Consider the following 23,480-nt stretch of genomic DNA (forward strand, 5'->3'; position numbering starts at 1 on the left):
TGTCTTATGACTCCAAACAGCAAAGCTAATAGAATTAATTCTTCTTTTTGTGTCCATTGCAGTCCAACTCTTCTGGAGAAAACATTAGCGAAGTACCTAGCTATATAAATCTCTGGCATACACAGGTGAGAACATATGATATGTTCTCAAAATGTGTAGGACGTAAGAGTTAACAAAATTGAAATCCACTTAAAGACTCTCCCTCTCCCTTTTCTGATCACCTTTCATCTTCCCGTGTCCCATCACCCCTTCCCTTCTCTTTCTCTACTTCCTTCTCTTCTTGCATTCACTGTCAGGAAGGGCCGGCACCGAAGGGCCAATTCAGCACAACACGACGCCGGCAGAGACTAGCAGCTGCAGTGGCTACAACAGTGAGTGGATTTAAAAATCAAGGCATAGCTGGAAAGATGGGAAACTGCGTAACTTGAATGCATAATAAGCTTATGAAAGCTGTGTCTTGCACTTTATTGAGGTGTCCATGCTACCCATTCTGAGCTGAGTCACTTAGAAGGGATCAGGCTTGACACAAGTGGGTTTCACAGCTGTGGATCTAAGCTTGTTTTCATGGTAATGTCCCCCCTCCTTCGTGCAAGTGATGAACAAACTCAGGCCCTGCGCTGTTGGAAAGTAGCTTTGTTATACTCAATGTATTATTTAAAATGGACCAATACAATCACATTCTGTTAAAGGATTCTCATAATAGTCTATAGCAAGACAGTGAAAATGAGGAGATTTGCTGCAAACAAACGTGAAATGATGACACTTCCTGTTCTTTTTTAATTTTTATTTTTTATTTTTAGCAACATGAAATTAGCCTTTTCATTTAAGGTATTTTGTTTGTATTCCATGATCCAAAAAAGTCATATTACTATGGCTAATGTCTACTTTTCAATTTTGCTAATTCTCCAAGCCTTTTGACACAAAATTTGGAGCACTGAAATTAAGGTGCAGTCTGGTAGCTGGGAGTGGAAAATTAATTTTATTAATTTATTAATTAATATTAATGAAATCAAATTAGCATCATAAATATATCTTCAGCTGATGCTTTGTCAGGAAAGCAGTTATTAGGAATGCATAATATGTATTAGTCCCTCAAAGGATTAGTGAAACAGGTGGATGGGGAAGACATGAAGAAGAAAAAAGTGAGCTTTAAACACGTACCCCTACCTAGCTCTAGCAGTCAACACTGAGCTAATGTTTTGCAAAGTGTGCTGCACCAGCCTGTAGCTGAAATCCACTGGCTTAGATATAGCTTCTGCTTAAGCCTGAATAACTTGAGCCCTGTTGCCAGAACTATAAACCTCACTTACTATTAGGTCCTCTTGAAAAATGAGAGAAATCAGTGCTCCTCCAGTTCCCAAAACAATTTGTCTAAATTTAATCCCTTGTAATCATTTGAAACCATGTACTGATACAAAATATCAGTCAATAATTGACTAGTGTTATCTTATCTTCTCTGCCTTTGTAGCAGAGAAATAAACCCCCATCTCATTTTACTGTCTATAGTCTGGAAGATACAGAATTACATCAGGTAAAATGCAGGAAGGTGAAGCTTGTGTTACAGCCCACTGGACTGGGAACAGTCTGTCTCTACGTGAACGTGCAGGTGTGTAGAGGCCTATGAATGACTGGTATTTCAGCCCCTGGAGTAAAGCAGGAAGTCAGGACAAGGTGCACCTGAAGTCATGCCTTCAAGAATGAGGAAGAAAAAAACTAGAGGGTTGCAGAGAGAAAAAAGCTAGTAGGCAATCAAGTCACCATGGGTGCAAAGAGAAAAGGGTGTACAGGGAAAATGGGTGTACAGTGAGAGGAAAAAAAAAAAAAAAAGAGGTTCATGGGCAGTGCTTCTTAGACTGCTGGTTACTGAAGAAAGTGAGTGTGTTTGTTGTTAATTTTTTTTTTTTTCCATTGGTTGTGGGAAGTAACTTGGAAACTCTTCTAAGATGCAGACGAAGAGAATTCATATCAATCAGTAGTTAATTATTTTTGGGTCTTGTATTTAAAGCAATCAGCAAAGCAGCTACTTGTCTCTGACATGTCAGTGTGTACTTCTTGAAAGAAGTGTAATGGCAATTGTAGAGCATGTGAATGCTGTTTCTAGGACATACTTTTATACTTTAAATAAAATATTCTTTTTTTCAATGAACCTCACTAAAAAAACATTGCTTTTCAGCCTGGACAGTTGAGGTATGAGGCAGAAATAGTATCTCTAGAAGGATTTTATTCTACGTCCCTGTTAACAAAATCTTCTTGATATGAGTCAAAAATGAAGTCCAATAAACGTGTCTATTTTGTTGGTATAGCTAGAAATCAAAACAGTGAGAGAAGAGGATAAAGTTTATGCTGGTTAGGAACCATGAAGCCATCAGTCTGTGCTATATGTATATGGAAAGTGAAGGTCAAGGTGGAAAATGATATTGCCAGAATGAGCTCAAGATGTGATTAATAAGTCCAATAGGATTTTAAGGTTTTCTTTAGGGAATAAGAAACGTAAGTCAGATATTGATGACTAATGTTATAGGAAGGGATTTTTAGAGCTATTCTTTGATGTAATCAAATAACAAGATACCAATTTCTGGTATTGATGGCAGTACTTAAATTGTTAATATAAAAAAATATATCTTAGTAATATGACTTTATTTTATCTGCTGCTCTTAAGACTTTTTTTTTTCCTTCATTTTTCATATTTGAATAATTACATTGGGCTGCAGTGTGGAAGTTTTTGATTTGTACATTTGATCAATATCATTCAAGCTAATTAGCTTGAATATGTTTAGCAGTACTTAATATTGAAGAAAAAAAGAACAAACATAGGTCTGCATGTATCCCCCTTTCATTTATTTTTGCAATTGTGCTCTTGACTGGGTTTTTATACAACTGTATGTAAATAGTAAAATTAAAACATACTGTCACACACACGCCACATATGTAAAGCAGTATACATACACTGCATATGGAACAGATAGGTAACTACTTGGTACACGTGATACATTTATATATAAAACTTATGAGTAACGCATGCATGTATATTTTTGTTTACTGTACTTGAAAAGTATAGAAGGAAATACTTGAAAGTATGGAAGGAAAAAGTGAAAGCTATAATAAACTAAAGTCTTTACTGCATTTTATTTAACTGCATCTCTTTGCATTAATTTGTGGCTCTTGTATTTTAAAAATTAAGTGGAGATTTCATTTATTTTCGTTTGTTTTGATTAAAAGTGGAAAGACTGTATAATTTTCCCTTTTTATTGTTGCTTGTATAATGGTTTCTACTTAATGTTTAACAGTGGTTTTCAGATTGTTAGGTAGGTTAATTTTGAGAACAGTGTATCTTATCTGTAGGTCTGTGAAGAAACTCGTGTGTTGGTATTGTAAAAGTGGATTCACACTATATGGACTCTCCAATGACAAAATACAAAACTGCATGTGTTGTGGCTAGATTTTCTAGTCTTCTTTTAAGCATTAGAAAATGTCCAATTTTTGTAAATGTTAGGACTGAAATATTCCACTGCTAGCAATTTGCTCAATATAGGTTATATTTATTTGTTTCAGTGAAAATTTTCAAGAACTACAAGGAATTCTGCATCAACTGTGCTGTTATGTTTTTTTCTTACTTTGTTCTTCATGTTTCAACCAAGCACTTTTTTTTTTTTTCTTCAGAAGGAATAATTTATATTTTGCTTCAACAGAATCAAAAATGTTTGTTTGCTCCTTAAGCAGTACAACTTTACTGTTTCTTGCTGTAGGTCCCTTTCAGTGCCACGATGTCTCCAGTTCGGCTGCATTCATCCAATCCCAATCTTTGTGCAGATATTGAATTCCAGACCCCCCCAAGCCATGTAACAGATCCTCTGGAGTGCTCTACAGAATACATGAAGCTTCAAGAAGAATTCTGCCTGATGGCGCAAAAAGGTAACTAGAAATGCCAAACCTTTCCTTTACTGTGCTTTTTTTGTTCCTGTTGTGTTTTGTTATTACCTTCACTTTGTCATGGCCAAGATGTTCATCTGTGTTAGATGATACCAGAACAGAGTTCACAGCAGGTCAGGTGATTTACTTAAAGATCACATATATTATCCTCCTTATATTTTGCATGGATGCTGTGGGTATGGAGAAAGGTCAACTCTGTCAAATGAGAGCTTTCCTTTAGAAGAATTCTGAACAATTTTTGCACCTTGTGAATACATAATTGATATTGGAAACATTTGGTATTATTTCTTCCAAAAGACAAATCAAATAGTCACTAATACATAACCTTATGCAGGGTTGGATTTTTTGAGGGGGGTGGAGGGGTATGCAAATGTTTTGTGAGATATTCTCTACATCATTGGATGCAACAAAAGTAATGCTTACTACTAAAATGTTCTTTAGGGATGGTTCTGCGGACTGCAAAAGGCTTTTATATAGTATTTGTAATTGGTTTGCTTCAGATTTTATTACTCTGAAACATAAATGAAAATACAGAAAGGAAAAAAGAAAAGAGAGCATCATACACAGATTTTCAAAATGTTTTTTCATTCATTCAACATCAAGAATATACTCTGATAAGAAGTGCACATATTGTATATACATTGCAACTCTAAGAAGTAAGTGTTTGTACTTAATTTGGATACAGATTGCTTGAAGTTCATTCAGGTCTGTATTTCAAATTTCTGTATGTGTGGGTTAGAATTTCACTCTGTTTTTATTGCTAAAATATTTTAATGAATATAAATGTGTACTTCCATATCTGAGAACACACCTGTTATCTTTTTATTTATTTTTTTTTTCCTTTAGTGCATTCTCTTTTGAAGTCTGCGTTTAACAGCATAGCTATAGAGAAGGAGAAGCTTAAGCAGATCGTCTCAGAACAGGATCTTACAGGTCACAATGCTCAAATAGCACACCTCAGACAGTCCCTTTCTCAGGTACGTTCCTGATTTGATGGCAAGTGCAGCTAGTTTGCCAGGTGCACTGTTTCTTTGTGTCACTGGCAGGAACTTAACCAGGACTTGTGGGGACTTGGTAGCAACTGTTATGAAATAGATAGTGGTATGTTCCTCTTGTTCTTGGTTTCCATTGTCAGTCTGAAAATCACTGTCACTCATCAGTTCACTGTCTCAATGGGCAGGAAATGGAAATTTAGTATAGTCAGTCTCTTAAGCAGGGTTTGGCAGTTTAGGAAGCTACAGCCCAACTGGTGTTAGTCGTCTAACCTTTCATCTCCCCTTCCATGTGAACATGCCCTGATCATTTCAAAGCAAAGCAAAATGGCATCATTTCAACTATCTTCAGTGACTGTTCAAGCCTATTTTACTTTGATCCTACTTTGTATCATGCAACCTGTTCCGGGGAAAGAGCGGAAAGTTGTGTGACTCTTTGGTAACAATAACTGCTCACTACATCAATATGTCTGCTGCTCTATAATTCATAGTGCAAGGGTATATTAGGTTTAAGTCAATTCATGTTCTGGGTCTGTAACATATTATGCTGTTTTGGATTTCAACAGACATGCAGTTGTGTCCTTTGAGACATCAAGCAATGTGTAATGTATGTACCCATGTTTATAATCTAGCTTGGGCATTAAAAGAGGAGAAAAATTAGCAAATACCAGGCATCAATTACATTTTACTGGCATCAGTGTATTTTGTGGTCCATGGTTTTTTTGTGAGCGCGCACATGCAAATAACAGCATTTGGTCTGGACAGGCAGACACCCAGTGATACTAGCGATTTTGTTGTTTTCTGCTGAAAAGCATGCAGTTTCCTCTCATGGGCTCTGAGAGTTTATGGCCATCGTTTAGAAAGTGCTGTTGAGCCATAAATCAAGAATATTGCAGTTGGTTCCTTTTCATCGTTCTGCACATTCATTCTTTCTTGCTACATTCACTCCTTATTTCTGTAATGTACATAAGCCACTGGCATAGCTGCCAAAGAGCCAGTTGAAGAATTAAGGTAGAATGCGACTTAACATTGTAGGAGAATATCAGTGTTCTCGGACCCTGGAAAATAATTGAAAGCAAGCCAATGAAAAGATGAACTGAAGTTAGAGACAGTCTTGAAACGGGTATTTGCTTATAAATGAAAGATATTGGGTTCTGTGACTTTTTTTTTTTACAGAATTTCTGAGGTTAGGATTTTTTATTTTATTTTTGTATTTTTTGGCTGTTTAACACTTCTATTTGTTTGTAAATAAAATATGCAATTTTTATTTTTAGGCTCTCAACCAGAATGCTGAACTAAGGAGTCGCTTGAACAGGATACATTCAGAATCTGTTATTTGTGATCAGGTTGTCAGTGTAAATATTATTCCTAGTCCTGATGAGGTAAGACTTCAACGTTTAATGGATTTAGAATATGATCAAACATTGCTGCTCCTCACTAATTGCTTGCCAAGTTATCAGATCTTTCAGGCTGGAAATTGGATATTTGTAGACATTTTCAGAATATATTTTTTCTACATAAAATTTAAACTTCTGTCTTTTATTCTGCATATGACAGAGCTCATAAAAGAACTCTGGTCTCTGCAGGGAAATAGGGAAGGATGACAGCGCTGTGGGAATTAGAGGTTTTACTGTACTGTAATGTAACACACAATAACACAGAGTAGGTAACTATTTCTGTATCTTCTCTTGCCAGATCAATAGAACAGTGTGGAGTCTAATGGCAAGTGCTTAAGTTTAATATCTTAGTAGTATTCAAAGGTAAAGGGTTCAGTGTATGAACCAAGCACTATAGTAATAGCATGTTCTAGTCTATCTTGTTTTGCTTTCTTCAGTTAAGAGATTATCAAACTCTACAAATCAGTCTCACTTGTGAGAAGGACAGATCTGAATTTGTGAACTGTAATATGTTGCAGTTAATACTGTCATTTTGACAGCCATTGTGCTTGCGTTTTACTGAAATACTTTCCATTTATCATTTCCATTCATTATTTTCTATGCATACATCATTTCAGTTAACATACCATGGTTTCCTAATTATTTTTTCCAAGAGGAAAGGCAAGTGAAAATCTTTTTCTGGTTACTTGATTTCATTTTTGAAAACATCCCTACAATTTTTTGAAGATCCCACAATGTTGGAGACTAAGAGAAGATGGAGGTGACACAGTGCCAGGGCACAGCCACCTGCAGTTGGAGCAGCTGGCAGTGAAGTTGAGCAATGTCTGTCTCTTCTATTTTATATATTTTGCTGCTTAGCTGTTGTTTTGTTTTTTTTTTTCCCAATATGTTATCTTCATACAAGTGTGTCTGACTGAAAAAGAGTTTCAAAGAGGATCCCAGATCTCTCTTTCACTTCTTCTCTTGACTACTTTATAAATAGAATCTTAATTTATGGAATATGCCTTTGTGAGCATTTTTTAATGTATTTTTCCAAGTCCCTCCCATTGATACAGAAACTTAAAATTTTAACTACTTCATGTAAAAGTAACACTGAAATGAGCTTGTTTCCATTGTAATTCATCAAACATCATCCATCATCCACAAACTTAGTAACCTCAGTTAAAAAAGATGTGCTTTTGACCTCCTGGATTGTTTGTGATTTTTTTATTGTCAGTACATTTTGAGGCACCCATATAAAAATTGGATGCAGGTGTCAACAAAGCCATTTGCCAAGACTTCTGGAGTAAGGTTAATGGAGATGATAGTGCAGTATGAAGAAAAACTGTTTAAAACACATTTGTATCATCCCAGAAACATCATGCTGTATAAATTAAAGAATTAAGTAAGAAGCCTGTTTGTCTTCGCAGCAGCAGACGCTTTGGTGGAATAATTCCGAGAGAGAATCTTAAATATTTTGTTCCCCCCTTTTAAGGGCTTGTAGGGCAATGTGCTGAAATGTGATGTTCCTCTCATCAAATACCAGGAAGAGGAAAAAAATGTTCAGCTTCTTAAATTAGCTTATCCCTGAATCAATATCCACAGAGCAATTTGAGAATTCTTGTATTTGCTGTTAAATTCTCTTTAAAATAAACCACAGAGAATTAATTCCCACTAGTAATAATGAGTCAGTGTTAGTCACTTAATTCAAATGAGATTTGGAATACTTGTATGATAGTCATCCTCCTGAATACTCAAACTTTTCACACATTTATTTCTAGACCAGTTAACAACTCCGCTTATTTTGAAAGTAATGTATAACTCCCTAGCCTTATTGAGTTTTTGGAGCTAGGTCCAAGTACTGTTAGTTGTTATGACCAGGTATCTATTCATCTGAATTTCATAGTTGAACTCATTTGACACAGCAAAGCTATTGTCCACTGAACCATTCCTTCACATACAGAACTGGCTCTGCAATTATTCACTGCTATAGGTTCAAAGAGGGTGGAAGCAGGCCTTAAATGAAGACATGTATCTCAGTGCTCAAATTGCACTTGTTGAGTACACAAGAAACCCTACTAAAACGCTGTCTTTACTGTCTTTTCCTACATGTGACACAGAAAAATACTCAGGTCGTTTACCACCTTTATGCATATTTCTTTCATCTATGCATATTTCTTTCATTATTAGAAGTAATATTTTTATTTCTCTGTGCATTGTTTGCAGACAGGTGAACAAATTCACGTCAGTTTGCCATTGTCTCAGCAAGTTTCTAACGAGAGCAGGCTCTCTATGTCTGAATCAGTGTCAGAGTTCTTTGATGCACAGGAGGTGCTTTTGTCTGCCAGCTCATCAGAAAATGAGGTAGGCTATGACAGTGTTACTGCAGCTTTGCTGTCAGAGAGATTCAGGTATTGATGTCACCAGTGAATGGTTATTTTTAATGCTATTTAGAATAACAGGGTATCAGAAGGCATAAGGTTTAGATAAATTTTCCCGAGACTCATTTGTGATGGGCTGTAGAGGTTCTCTGAAGTGTAAAACTGAGCTGGAGGTTGTATCAGTAATATATGTTCAGTATATGTTCTTACTAGACTGTGAGTTTCAGGCAAAGATGACAGACAGCAGCAGTTAGGTCTGCCTATGCAGGCAACTAATCCAGATTTTAAAGTATTAATTAAAAAAAACCCACAAAGTTCTTCTGTCATATTTGTTAAGTTCTTCTCTGTTGTCAGAGAAGTAGGCAAGTGTCAAAAATTGTCTCATTGAAGCTCAAACATAAACAGTGAAAGGCAGTTGGGAGCCTGCATCATGTGGCTGCCCGCAACCTTCCCATGGTATTTGAGCTAACTGTGTGATATGTTACAGATAGGCACTTCAGGATCCCTTTGGAGATGTGCACAAGACAAACAGAAACAAACAATTTTTTAAAAAAATTGTTCTGAATAAGAAGAAGTTTAAACAATAATTTTTAAAGTACTTTTAACGCTGATTTAGTTCTTGTTTTTCAAAATGATGGGTCAATGATTGTACTTGTTTCTGCTGAAACATAAACTATATTTTAAAGTTTGATTCTGTACAAAAAACACGAGTCTGGCCATCTCTTCTCACCTCCTATCCCCAGTGCTGTCATTTTTTACTTCTTTTGATCTCATTTGAAGTCACCCTTTTGTAATGTAATATCTGTATCTGACTTCATAATAAGCAATGCAGAAACATAAGGAGAGCGTAGAATTTATTTTGACACCATTGGTGCTTTGGAAGTATGGCTGATTGAAACCTCCAGTTGATTTAGTTAAAATCTCTAATTGGGTACAGATAATATATTTGAATATTTATGTTTCAAGCAGTTGATTGTGTAGTTCTTTAGTAAACTTTAATATATTTGAATTAATTGGTATTTTATTTATGTTTTAGGCTTCTGATGATGAATCTTATATCAGTGATGTGAGTGATAATATATCTGAGGACAACACCAGTGTCACAGACATTTCTCGGCAAAGTATACTGCTACGTTTTGAACTTTGGGAAATTATGTTGGTTTTGTGATTTGCTACTTCTCTGTATAAGACCAACTTTGCTGAAATCAGTGAAGCTGGGCTTATTTTTTCTGGTGGTTAATTTAGTTCAGTGACCAAGACTGTTTTCCTTAATGTGGTGCTTTGTTGTAATAATAGTTTTCTCCCTTCCCAGTTGTCAATGGTGAACTAACTGGAGGAGCGTTCAGGAATGGACGGCGAACTTGTCTCCCAGCTCCCAGCCCTGACACCAGTAACATCAATCTGTGGAATATCTTGAGAAATAACATTGGCAAAGATCTTTCTAAAGTTTCCATGCCAGTTGAGCTAAATGAGCCTCTTAACACCTTGCAACATCTTTGTGAAGAGTTGGAATATAGTGAACTCTTGGACAAGGCTGCTGAAACAGATGATCCCTATGAACGCATGGTAATAAATTTAGTGTAGCACTTCTTGTGTCTGTATTAAAAAGGAAGCTGTTTTGTGGAGGTCTGTGCATACTGGTTCTACCTGGGTTGTGTGGTTTACTTCCAAGTATGCTTCCTTTAGCCCAGATTCTGCTGTGTGATATCCTACACTATGAGAATCTCAGCCTATTTTCTCTTACCTTCTCTGTGTTCTAACAGGTTCTCATAGCTGCCTTTGCAGCATCGGGTTATGCCTCTACGTACTTCAGAGCAGGAAGCAAGCCATTTAACCCCGTGCTTGGTGAAACTTATGAATGTATTAGAGAAGACAAAGGATTTCGATTTTTCTCAGAGCAGGTAGAGCTTGTTTCTAGATTGATACTGATGTTTAGGTTTCTTTGTTTGGCAGAGTGACCTTGTTTCTTCTTTTGAGATAAAATGGTTTGTTTTCTTAATAGTAAAGAAAGGTAGCAAGTATAAGTGAACTTATTAAATACTAGGTGTCTGTTTTTATAGTAATCTCTGTCGTGGTGTTTTAAGCAGATAGTGTAAAACTGAAGCATAAGTTATCATCATTTAATTGCAACATATGTTAATAAATAGTATGGGCTACTTAATAATTTTATATTGCAGAAACAATTGCATTGTCTTAGGAATGAAAATTAATTGTTTTTAATTCAGACAAGCTGTTTTTCAGGTTAGCCACCATCCTCCCATTTCAGCCTGTCACTGTGAATCGAAGAACTTTGTGTTTTGGCAAGGTATATCTTTTCAATTCAAAAGCATAGATCTATAGATTTTATTTTATTTTTTAAAATTTTTATTATTATTTATTATTATTATTATTATTTTATTAGCAAATAAAGACTTTGTCTGTAGAAGCTGAGCTTTGTATTTGGAACTTACCTGAAATTTTTATACTTAAACTGTTTGCAGTAACATATCACAAACTGATGCTCTGAATTAATTCACTCAAAATTCTCATTCTTAAGAGTAAGTAAATGTTACAACTTCTGTTGTCACTTGCAGCATGTTCATACATTTCTACTTTAAAAATTTTTACCAAGAAAATTGTTATTTCTTATAAATACAAGCAGTTCTTTTTACAAAGTTGAACAAGCAGGTGCTTATTTCTTCATCTCTACTGTCATACACATTGAATTCATACTGAATATTCTCAAGTGAGATTTGACAGCACAGGTATAACTCCTAGAAGAAAATGAAACCTCTCTCTCTCTTTTTTTTTTTCTTTTTCCTTGACCTAATATGATTTTCTAGTTGCTGTTTTTTTTTTGTTGGTGGTTTGTTTTTTTTTCTGGGTTTTTTTTTTTGGATTTTCATGACAACCTCATGACGCGGTTTTAAATTGGATGATGTAGTACCACAGATCATTGCAAGAGGGAGAAATGGGTCTTTCTGGTTTTGTAAATCTTTTTTTTTTTGTATTCAGATATCAGGTGGAAAAACAAATTTTGGGGGAAATCAATGGAAATTCTTCCAGTTGGAACCTTGAATGTGACTCTTCCAAAGTAAGCTACTGTGTTATTTCCTTTTGATTTGGTTTCTGATGTAGTCTAATCTGTGCTGCCTTGTAACTGAATTGCATGAAGTGTAAGCAAAGGTCACGTGAATTGAACTGTGCAGGCTAGGCTTAGCAAGTAGCTCAAAGATCTCCTGTGTCTACGCACAGGTGGGGGCGCTGAAGTGGTCAGCTGTTCAGAACAAGGCTGACAGTGCTTTCAGCTAGTGCTGTCCTTATTAAAGCTCTCAATATTGCTAGTATGGCCTCAGAAGAACCAGTATTAATATTTGAAGATCATCTTTCAAAATGTGAGACCAAAAAATGCTCTTTGATGTTAAACAAGTAGTGGAAGGAAGGAGTTTCAATACGAATAAAACTGGTTTTAAGTTGTGAAACATGAAAATGTGCAAGTAGAGGATGCTTAAGCATGCCTGCAGGTTCTGCAATGCCCTACTCTTGATCCTTTAAATTGGGGCTGCCTTTATTTCTGCCTATAACAGTATGACATCCTTATGAACTCCATGTCTTTGTCCGTATCATCAAATCAAAGTAAATGCAGTACAGAGTAGCTTTGTCTTCTGTCTGCATGTTTGGCCCCCAGGTCTGAAGGAGAATGTGCTTCATTCACCCATTTTAGTCTCTGACAACAGAGATGTCCTTAGTCCAAGTAGCTGTTACAAACGAAAAGAGATATTGTACCAGTGAGCCTACTTCACTTCTGTTTACTTCTTTCCCTATTTAGTTTGTACTATCTGTAATTTAATTGCTTTGTCTGCCTGTGTCTTAAATCCAACCTTATATTGATCTTTGGAACCAGGTCTCTTAGAACTGATGCCAAAGCACATAATGCTCTGACGACAGTGAATATGCTGTGCAAGACTTCAGTGATTCATAATGTCTTGATTTGTATTTCATAGCATCATTCTTCAGTTCTCAGCACTGGAGCTTAGGTGAACTTCTCCATGGAAGATTAATAACGTGCTCAGAACCTATGCTTTTAATAAACTAAGCTATTGTTACAAAAGTTTTTAAGGAATATAGTCTTGTAATTATGTTAATGATTTACTTTTTTTTTTTTTTTTTTTTTTTTTTCCCTCATGATGATCATGATTAATTTGCATTATTAACTTTTTATTGATCTATTCTTAGGTATGGAGACTATTACGTCTGGAACAAAGTCACTACTTGCATACATAATATCCTTAGCGGAAGGAGGTGGATAGAACACTATGGAGAGATAACAATCAGAAACACAAAAAGCAGTGTTTGTATATGTAAACTCACATTTGTCAAGGTAACACATTTATTCCAGTGAATATTGTTGCACGGTTTAAGCATGTATAGAACTGTTTCTTCAGCATTCCTGAAATATACATTACACATTCCAACTTATCAACACTTGTGAATATGTAAATCATCAAGTAAAGGTGCTATTTCAAACACCATGACTCCTCTATTGGACTGGTCAGTTTTATATCAGTGTATCAGTGTCCTACGTTGCTATACAGCTGTGTGCTATACTGCTGTTGGTTTTAATGAAAATCATTTTAAAATGAAATAGCAAAATTTCTGTTATGACAGTGAAAATGCAAGGTCACTGAATAGACTTCTGTAGCATATTACTTCTACTTTTGCTAAAACTTGGCCATCTTTGGCTGCTCTGGTTTGTGTTGTTTTAATATACAGGTAAGAGCCATAAATAAAAACAAATTAGTGTACAGCGGGTAATTAACTGTACTTAGGTACCTTTATACCAAAACCGGTTATCAAGTCATTCAAGGTTTCCTATAAACTAACACAATTAATATTCAGATCATTCAAATTTTGAATACCAATATTCTTGGTAATTGTGATGCAAAATTTTGAGAGCTGGTGACACATTAAGATTCATGCAATGTCTGTATTGGCACAGTGAGTGATGTGACAACTGACTCGTAATTCCTTGTAAAACTTGCAGGTAAACTACTGGAATTCTAATGTAAATGAAGTCCAGGGTGTTGTGATAGATCAAGAAGGGAAGGTAGTGCATCGCCTCTTTGGAAAGTGGCACGAAGGTCTTTATTGTGGTGTAGCACCTTCAGCCAAATGCGTGTGGAGGCCGGGTAAGAAGCTTGTGATAAATTCTGGCTGGTACTGTGGTATATCTCTAAACTGTGTAATGCACTCTGTCATCATTTTAAGTACAAGAAATACTACTGGGGACGTATTTTTGGTTTTTTGTCTGAACAAGTGAACAAGGTTTTACAGGTGTTTATAATGAAGGTAAGTGGAAATGCTCCAACTTAACACAGTCTTCTACAGCTTCATTATTGCTTACTTAGAAATTCTAGGGTTGAATTAATCTTCCTTTGCACATTTAGTGTTTTTTGTATGTGCAGAGCGATTATCCAGGTTCTGTCATAATTGATAATGTTTTGCACCTTCTATGCCCTGATGGCTATTAGTGCTGAAGGTTTAGGACAGTGCCTAATCAGTCTTTGCATGAGTATGTGGTCCAAAATTAACACAAAAGTTTAGCTATGATTAGCTTTTATATACACATCTGAAAAGCCTGCGAACAGGAAGCTATTTAGCTTGAAAGCCTTGAAAACAGTAATTTTTATTAAAAGGCAAGATCGTAAAAGCTTTGAATCTAGTAGCAGATAATTACAACCTATACAGGATAGGCAATTGAAATTAATGTTTAGTGAATGTTGTTCTATCTAGAGAATATCTTTTGATACTTTTTTATTGCGTATAAAAGTAAAATATTTTAAAAATTTTTTTGCTATTATGATTTAATACATATATAAATCTCTTCTATATTTAGATTAATAGTTTAAAAAGCATTTTTTCTTTCTTGTGCATACGCATGCAGGATCCATGCCAACCAACTATGAACGTTATTATGGCTTCACAAGATTTGCTATTGAGCTCAATGAATTAGATCCTGTACTGAAAGATCTTCTTCCAACAACAGATGCACGATTCAGGCCAGATCAAAGGCAAGAATGCTTATTTATGCACTCAATATTTGGTGATTTTAAGGTTGGATTTGGCTGAGAATTGAATTTTGTCCATCTTCACTACAGTCTGGACTTGGAGAATTCTGCTAGTAGAGAGGATACTCAGTAGTAAAGTCAAATTTCTGCTTTGCTTAATTGAGGAAAAGGAAAATAGAAAACATCCTGCTTAGTAGAGGTACTGTACAAGTCTTTTAGTAGAAGGTAGTATTCTTCATGGCAAACTGGAAATACATGCTGTGAAATGTCATACCCTGCAGCTGTGAATGGAGGCAATGAGAGTTCCCTCCTAATTCTCAGTTCATACTGCTTCAGTGTTTGTGATACATTGAAGTAGCTCGAGAAGATGTATGCCTAAGGCTGGAAGTCATGTACCTGCAACTGGAGAGTCGGGTATCAGTCACTCTCGTTTTTTGAGGTTATGACTAGATCTTACGGGGGGTACAGCAAAGACAAGGGGCTCAGTTTTGCTTGTCCTTTGTGATGAACAGTCCTAGAAAATCCCTTGTTTATATACTGTATGATTGCTATAGGATAGCTGTTATCCATACAGGCTTCTGGAAGAAGGCAATATAGAAGCAGCAGCATCAGAGAAACAAAGAATAGAAGAACTCCAGCGAAGTCGGAGACGGTACATGGAAGAAAACAGCATTGAATATGTACCCAAATTTTTTAAGTGAGTCTTTTCATTTTAATAGTAAACCTTTGCTGTGCTGCGACTGAATGAAGGACAGCACTACACAGACAATAGTTTTTGAAGTTTGAACTGGGATGGAAATATAACATTCTAGGAGCTGTTAATGTTCATCATTCTTAGCTCTTAGAAACTAGGATTTAGCTAAGTTATCATTGTGACTTGTTGCATAGACCAAGAAATAAACAGGGAGCTAAAGAAAAATATGTACACATATGTAGATATATAATGTAGATATAAATTTATATATACGCATTTAATTACAATTAATTTTCTTTTAGAGAGTATTTTTAATTAAGCAGTCTTTTTAAATGTTATAGTTAGATCAGAGAGATGTGGTATTGATTGCATATTGTATAGGAGCAGAGATTTGAGATCAGACTTCTCTCTCTCCTTTTTCTTCTATAGAAAAGTTATCGATGCTAATCAAAGAGAAGCCTGGGTTACCAATGAAACCTACTGGGAACTACGAAAGGATCCTGGATTTAGTAAAGTAGAAATTCCTGTACTCTGGTAAACTGAGAATGTAGATCTAGTAAACATATCACTCTCTGAAGAAAAAAATAACTATGCACAATATGTTTCTTATAGATAAGCGTGGTTTGTGGGTCTACGGAAAAACCTATCATTTGCATTTATTTTCATCTTTATAATGGACTTTTGAAAGTGCATTAGACCAGGCCCCTGACCACTTCTGGATCTTTTTAATTTTGCAGCAGCCATTAAAAAAAAAAAAAAAAAAAAAAGGAAAAAAAGAAAAGAAAAGAAAAAGGAACAAACAAAAACCTTTTGAAGTTTCATATAGTGAAAATTCAGAAGAGAAGCAGATGAGTTATCCAAAGTCACTTGGAAGAGGTGGTAAACATAAAACTGCAACCGGTGCTTTAAAAAGACATTAAGAGTAATGTAATTAAAATTAAAAATTAAAAAAAAAAAAGGAAGAAAAACAGAAAAAAATCCATTTTGTTTCAACTATTTTTGTTAAAATCTTTTGAATCACCACACTGTCATTTCTGGCTTTAGGTTAGTCCTTTGGTGTACTGTGCTTGGACTGGCCTTGTCAAAACATGCTTTTCTGAAAGCTCTTCCCATTCATATGCCATTGTTCATGCCTTAAAGAAAATATGAAGATGTACAGTAAGTCATTTTAAAATATATATGCTTAGGCTTGTGTGAAGGACAGATTTTTAAAGCACTAGGATTTTATCATGATATAAATATTGGAGAACCTGTATTATTTAAAATCAAATGACAGCCAAACATCTAACTGTATTTCAGAGGAACAAGATCTACTGTACATGCTTTAGCTTTGGGGAGTTGACTGTATAATCTGACTGAAAAGAAGCTGCTAACTGGTTAAAATTGAGGTAATTATGGTAAATGCATATGAATGGCTAGTCAGAAAATTTTTATTTTAAGTGGCTGATGTTGAGATCCGTTTGTCACTTTTACCACTGAGTGGACATAGTCTTGCAGCAATTTCATTTCCCTATAATTGCTTATACAATTAGAATTCCCTGAAGCTTTGCAACAGTGTTAAAGCACAGAAAGATTTCATGGGAAAGTCTCTGGTTCACTCCACAGGTTGGATTGTACCATAAATGAAACGAGTATTTTCTTCCAGACATGCTGTTTACTGGCTCTGTTCTTTTCCCAGCCACTTACTGCATCTAAATTTATATTCGAGAGTAGGGCAGAGGCTCCTGTGCTTTGTAGCTAACTTCTGCTACTTGTGTTGCCAAAATAGCTTTTGTGCAAAATTATATTTTACAGTTTTTCCAAAAGTAACTCTATATTTTTTTTAAGAACTGAGACTCTTACATATTGCTAAGGCTCAGTTAATATATGTGGGAGAAGGCTTGGCACTTTCTGTATGAAAATCTGTGAAATGCTGAACAGTAGGAGGGCAGATTTTAAAAGAAAAAAAGTAAATCTATTTGGTAAAATGTGCATTCCATATGCTATGATGTGGTCTTCCATTTGTACGTGTATTATACATCCACTCACTGATGCCAGGTTAGATTTCATAAATATACCTTGTATTACTTTCTACACAGCATACATAATGCATACAAATTTTTCTAGTTAATTGATTCTGATAATGAGACCCTATAAGAAAATGATTCGGTAACTATGTGATTCTGCCAGAAATGCTACACGGATGGCTCTCAGTGCAATACCAGATGTACTCATCCCTCCCCTGCCTCTTGCTTTTGCAGTGCTAAGATTAGTTTGATTACTTAATGTTCATTTAGTTCTTCCCTTTGTTTATAAAGCAGAACAATTGTTTACTAATGAATTCCAGGTTCTTCATCTTACCAGGAAGAAATATGAAAACTTGAATAAAATATTAAGTAGAACTTTAAATAATTATGAAAAAACAACTTGTGCAGATTAACAGGATTTCTTCCAAAGAAAAAATGTAATTAGTTAAAGAATGATGTAATTTTCTTTCCTACTTCAACAGAATTGGCTTTTTTCTTTTTTGAGTTCTACATTTGCTATTACCAAAAAATTAAATTATATAAAGTTTTGGGTTTTTTTTTTTTTTTTTAATTGCATTTGTTTGACTTGAACATACTTGCTCTAATGGTATTATGCTAGAAAACAGATAGGCACACTGTGTGCAAAATAGTGACTGATTATACTGGGTCACCTTTTTAAATGAAATATTATTAAGCATTTGCCCATCTCATGCTCCAGCCTCTGCATGCAGTTCGCTGCAGCATTAGAAAGTATTATGTGTCTGCAAGTATATTTGAGGGACAAAAACTATGTCCAATTTTGTTATGTGTAAGTTGTTTTGTTTTTTTTTATTGTTATTTATTTAAATACAAAATTAACATATTTAGTTTTATGGTGTTCTGATAGTGTTTCATGAATGCCATTCTTTGCAATACAAACTTGGCTAACACTGAAGATGCTATTGCTGCTTTAATTATTCTTTTGCAATTGTATATCTGATACTCGTAAAAAAAAAAGCAGCATTCAGTTTTTAAGAGTTAAAAAGGTATGATACACTAAATCTTTCTATTGAACACACTCTTGAACCTATGGAGTATTAAATTAACTGAATGTTAAACTAGTTAATTAGTAGCTAGAGGAATTGCAGAGTGTTGCAAGATATTTTCTGTCTTTGTCAAAATCCTAACAGTGCCAGCAGGTGTGCCATAAGTGGTTTCCTATAGTACAGAATTGTCTGCATTCTGTGTAAAATTTTTGATTAAATTTTCCCTGTAAACCTGATGGAATGTTGTGACAGCTTGTTGGGTTGCAGTATGCTTCTTTGCCCAAGTCACTGATGAGATATTCATCTACAAGCACTGCAAATTGACCCCTCTTCACTATCAGCAGTGTCTTAGCCACTGGTTTTTGCCCTTCAAGCCTGAGGATTTGGGCAATTTCTAGCCCACCTCATTCCATTCAGCCAAATAATATTTCCTTTAGAAGCGCATAAAAGGTACTTACCTGCTCAGTAGATTTAATTGCTACAGATGTGGTGTGCAATGAAAATCAGTGCCAGTCATTTGACATTTTCTAAACTGAAGTTCAATTTAAAATATAAAGACATCTCCCTTGCTTTTTCTCTTTTTTTTTTCTTTTTTAAATACTTATTTTTGTGTAAAATAAACAGCCCTTATGCTTCAGTTCTGCAGTAGTGAAATGTACTGTCAGTTAATACTTTTAAGTGTACTTCATTTTGTTCCTTGTTTGGTACTGTGGATATGATACGGCAACAATAGATATGTCCATTAAGAGCCATGTCATCTTATAAAGACTTCAATAACTACATTCCTATATTAGATGCATATTAATAAGATAGCAGATTTCCCTTCATATTAGAAACTGTTACCTTGCTGGAAATAAAATTTGAATATGAGTTGATTTTCATAGTATCATTGTGATTAAAACGTCATTTCAACACTCGTTCTAGTTTTAGATAGATGTAGGTTGCATGAAAAAAATATTTTTGTGTTAGATCCTTTTGTAAGATGCCCAGAGTATTATAAATATTATCACAACTTTTTTTTCTTTCTTTTTTCCCCTCTAATTTTGAGCTTCTGAATCTGAATGAGCATATATGACATCTGTGAGTTTTGCTTGAACAGGAGGTACCAGGCAGATGTGAAGTGCTGCAGGACATACACGTTACCACCACTGGTCCTGCCCTCTAATGTAAAGATTTGCATCCCAGCCATGTGGTCCTGCTTATCATGTTTCTTTCCACCCCCCCAAAAAATTGGATATCTAGAATAGTCTGGGAGGAAGGAGAGCTTCAATTGCAAGTCCACAATCACTGAGAGGGCTGGATATTCTGGGGTTTCTTTTGTGAGTTTTTAAAAAAACAAATTTGCTATTAAAGCTCGGTTACTATGTTGCCTTTGTTTTATAGGATTTTTAATTTTCTGTTGCAGAGATAGGCACTGTTTCAAATGCCATTGGCTGCAATAGTCTGAGGAATTAACTCTATTGTGGTTGTTCCTACTAATTCTGGATTTGCAAAATGAAAGCAAATGAATTTTTTTTTTTTTTTACGTTAAATCTAAAGAAAAAAAGGATATTTTTATTCATATGCTAAAATTGAGGGGTTATATTGAAGAGAGATTGGTTCATCTGTGGGAAAAAGATATTAACAGAATTGTGTAAGAAGCACTGAAATGTTCTCACCTGTTGGCATGTATTATACAGACACCCTGGAGAAGGCTGAGAGACTGGGTGTGTCTTAACTTATTTGAGCAGATACTGAGGCTGCTATACAGCATTTTCATCTTGGATGTCATTAAGTCCCTGAAATTGAGCATATATTGCTTGAGGTCAAAATGGTCAGAGGTACAAGTGCAACTATGTTTTTGTTGTTGTTAAGCTGCTCGAAATTGTAAGGGAATATTCAGTATAAAACTATTTCTGTACGTTCTATTTTATCAACCCTGATTACTTTTATTGTGATTCTGGTATCTCTCAGAAGATAAGTTTCATGGAGAGAAGATGTGGTTTTTCTTGTTTGTTTGTTTTTGTTGCTTTTAGATTGCTTTTTTGGTTTTGTTTTGTTTTAGATGGGAGAATCTAGACTAAGTGTGTTAATTAAAATTTAATTATTACTAAGCAGAATATCTCCCTAAAATCTATCTTTGCACTCTCTCACAACAGGATATGGCACCACAAGAATGTTACAAATCTCATTAAGTTAAAAAAATAAAAAAATAGGCTTATTTATGGTGGTTGATTCTGTTTTTTATAGTATGCAGAGTAAAGGATATGATCACAAATTTCTTTAAACTTAAGCATGTAAAACCTTTTGTTTAGTATCTTGGTGTGCATTCTATCCTTTTGCTAAGTTTTGTAGTATTATTAATCCCATCATGTCCTTTTTTTTTTTTTTTTTTCCTTCCCTTGTGATCTCTGACAGACCTCAGAGAAGGGAGAGACTGTCAGTGGCACCCTTGCAACAGAGCAGAAAAAATTTTAACTTGTACAGATTAAAATGTTGTAGCAGCTGTTAAACCTGTTTCAGGCAGGTGATGTTAATACCGTTTCTCTTTCCAATGTTCCATGACAGTATGAGAAAAGGGAGGATTGGTGACATTTGCTCAGAATTGATTCTGAAGGTGAAAGGAAATTTTATTCCATTTATAAGTAAAAATAACCGTAGGCAGTATTTGTCTGAAATGATATTGGTAACATGGGCAAAGAGAGTTAGAAATTTCATAAGTAGGGAAATTAAAAAGTTGGGGTATATATACCACTCAGCAGCACAAAATATTTTTTGTCTTAAACTATGAATAGTAAGGATACCTATTCACATGCCTGGAGCCATTGACCAGATGTTGTCTCCCATGAAACACTAAAAAATATCTCCATGTTTACTGCTGCTTTTAATGATCTGTGTTAATGGATGAGGCATATCTTATGCTAAGCTATAATCTTGCTGCTACAAACGATTAGGAATGCAAAATGGGAAGAGATAACCAGAGTCTTTCAAAATGGCAGAGGTGGATGATTTAATTGTTTGTACTCTAGGCATCCTCAAGATAAAATTGTTATACAAAAGCAGCACAGAGACTGACAAATATTCTAACAGAACAATTCTTCCTTGTGTCAGTCAGTTTTGCCATGAATGCACCATCTTTTCTCTGGAACTGCATTACTATTTGTTATTGCATTTGTGGCAGATTGAGCCTGTTGGGCTGATTTCTCACATCCACTGAAGGCAGTCAGCAGTAGTCAGACTGGAAATTCAGATTTCTTATAATTCTCTGCTCCTTTGTCTCATAGTCCTCTACTTTTTGTAAATTTACCTCAACAAGGAATATTACAATAGCATTTTAAAAGTTCAGTTTAGATTAACCATTAGTATTTTATGGGTGAAGGAGAATTCAGGATACTTTCCTTAACTATGTTCAATAAACAAAATGACATACAACTATCATTGTATTTGCCTAATATTTAACGTATGTATGTGGAGATAAAATCACCAATAATGAAATAGTAGATAAAAATTTGAAAAATTTGAATTATTTGCTATAATTAGCAAAAGCACTGTTCTTTTCCTTTAAAATTATTTATAGACTTAATTATTTTCAAATATTTAATCCTCACTAATGACCAATTACATATTAAGTTTGAGTTTTGAAAATAAAATGGTGTTTGAAGCTCCTCAAAGGATGGTTCTTCCCTCATGCAGTTTGTTCAGATCCAGCTCCCAGATAAATGCAGACCTATACTACTCACTTACTAAGATTTTGCATGGACCAAAAAGAAATATTAGTGGGTTTTTCTGGATGAGAATCTTCCTTTGCATATTGGCTTGCGTCTGTTGTTTACTATATAGTAAGTGAGAACGCAAGGTGTTAGCATCTGATGTCTGAACTCTTTTCCTTCAACAAAATGTGTAGGGAACTGCTTGCTCTTTAACGATTACTGCTAGTTGACTGAAGCAGATGCTTTAACTTAGCCTAGAAGAAGATATTAAATTAAACTACTGCGGCATCCAGAGAGATCATGATATTCTGTATTAGGAGATAAGGTGTATCTGCTTTGTTGTAACCAATAGCAAGTTTTCTTATTTGGGTCTGTGTCTACTGCCCTTTGTATAATTATAATGTTAATTTCTGAGCATTCCAACAGGGAACTCTGTATTTTCTCTCTCTCTCTCTTTTTTCTTTTTTTGTTTTTAACTCTAGTAGTTAATACAAATTAGAAAAAACAAAGCACTTTTTTATTGAGACACATATGATGTAATAAATCCCAGTATTTGTACTCTGCTCACAATGAGAATGCCATTATAGGAGTAAGGATTAGATTAGCTGCCAATTTTACATTGCTTATTGAGCTTCATTACTCAAGCCCGGCACCACTAGGCAAAAATGTAAAATAAAATAAAACATAAGAATAGCTAGAAGGACGTTATTTGATAATCTTCCATATCCCTGCATCTACTTGTGGGAAAAAAAATCTGTTAATTTCTTCTACGCCTTTATGTAATATACAAGGGTAATACAAGGGTAAAAAGATGTCCATGGAGTCTTCCTATTATGATAAAACTATTGTTCTGTCTAGAAATGTTTTCAGAAATTCACTTCATTATTATTATTTTTAAGATGAATTTTGAAGGCAAATAGTTGCTTTCTAAGAAGCCCAACATATACAGACATTGCTATTTTTAGTTAGCAGATAGACATTTCTGCAGACTGTAACTGTAGAGGGTCTGTGTACCTCAATGCACAAGACAAAAATGTGTTGTTTGAAAGGAATAGAAAGCTGTTACTTGAAAGAAATAAAGAAAACAAGAAGCATTTGTGCTCCCAGCTACAAAAATGTTGTGGAAAGCACTATATAAACCATGCCTCATTTTTTGCTGAAAAGTTCACTTCCATAAGGACATGAAGGAGAAAAGAATAAGAAATCAGTACTATAATTTTGAAATTACTCGATAGAAAACTTAAGTGCAGATCTTTATGTTGAAAGCTGCACAAGCTTCTTAAAGTCTTGCAATTTTTAAAACTTTAAATGTAGTCTTTTGTAGTATTCAGTTTGTGTTC

General features: G+C 34.9%; 1 protein-coding gene across 30 annotated transcripts in view; it reads left to right on the forward strand.

Annotated features, from left to right (window-relative positions):
• The window catches only part of OSBPL6 (oxysterol binding protein like 6), an 83,253-nt gene extending 60,183 nt beyond the window's left edge, over nt 1–23,070 (forward strand). For 19 of the 30 annotated variants that reach the window (XM_085552624.1, XM_085552627.1, XM_085552635.1 and 16 more), the window contains 14 exons: nt 3,747–3,912; nt 4,777–4,907; nt 6,197–6,304; nt 8,525–8,662; nt 9,716–9,800; nt 9,992–10,245; nt 10,443–10,580; nt 10,921–10,984; nt 11,674–11,752; nt 12,895–13,039; nt 13,703–13,847; nt 14,603–14,729; nt 15,301–15,423; nt 15,850–23,070. In XM_085552624.1, coding sequence (XP_085408750.1) covers nt 3,747–3,912; nt 4,777–4,907; nt 6,197–6,304; nt 8,525–8,662; nt 9,716–9,800; nt 9,992–10,245; nt 10,443–10,580; nt 10,921–10,984; nt 11,674–11,752; nt 12,895–13,039; nt 13,703–13,847; nt 14,603–14,729; nt 15,301–15,423; nt 15,850–15,958 — 1,812 coding nt within the window. In that variant the 3' untranslated portion in view covers nt 15,959–23,070. Of the gene's footprint in view, nt 1–62; nt 126–296; nt 372–3,746; nt 3,913–4,776; nt 4,908–6,196; nt 6,305–8,524; nt 8,663–9,715; nt 9,801–9,991; nt 10,246–10,442; nt 10,581–10,920; nt 10,985–11,673; nt 11,753–12,894; nt 13,040–13,702; nt 13,848–14,602; nt 14,730–15,300; nt 15,424–15,849 lie in introns of all 30 variants that reach the window. The other 11 variants (XM_085552618.1, XM_085552619.1, XM_085552617.1 and 8 more) reach the window with 2 other exon arrangements.
• The last annotated feature ends 410 nt before the right edge of the window (nt 23,071–23,480 follow it).

This window comes from Coturnix japonica, chromosome 7, assembly GCF_054131305.1.
Source record: "Coturnix japonica strain WE chromosome 7, WE-NBRP24, whole genome shotgun sequence".
In the NCBI taxonomy this organism is placed as follows: Eukaryota; Metazoa; Chordata; class Aves; order Galliformes; family Phasianidae; genus Coturnix; species Coturnix japonica.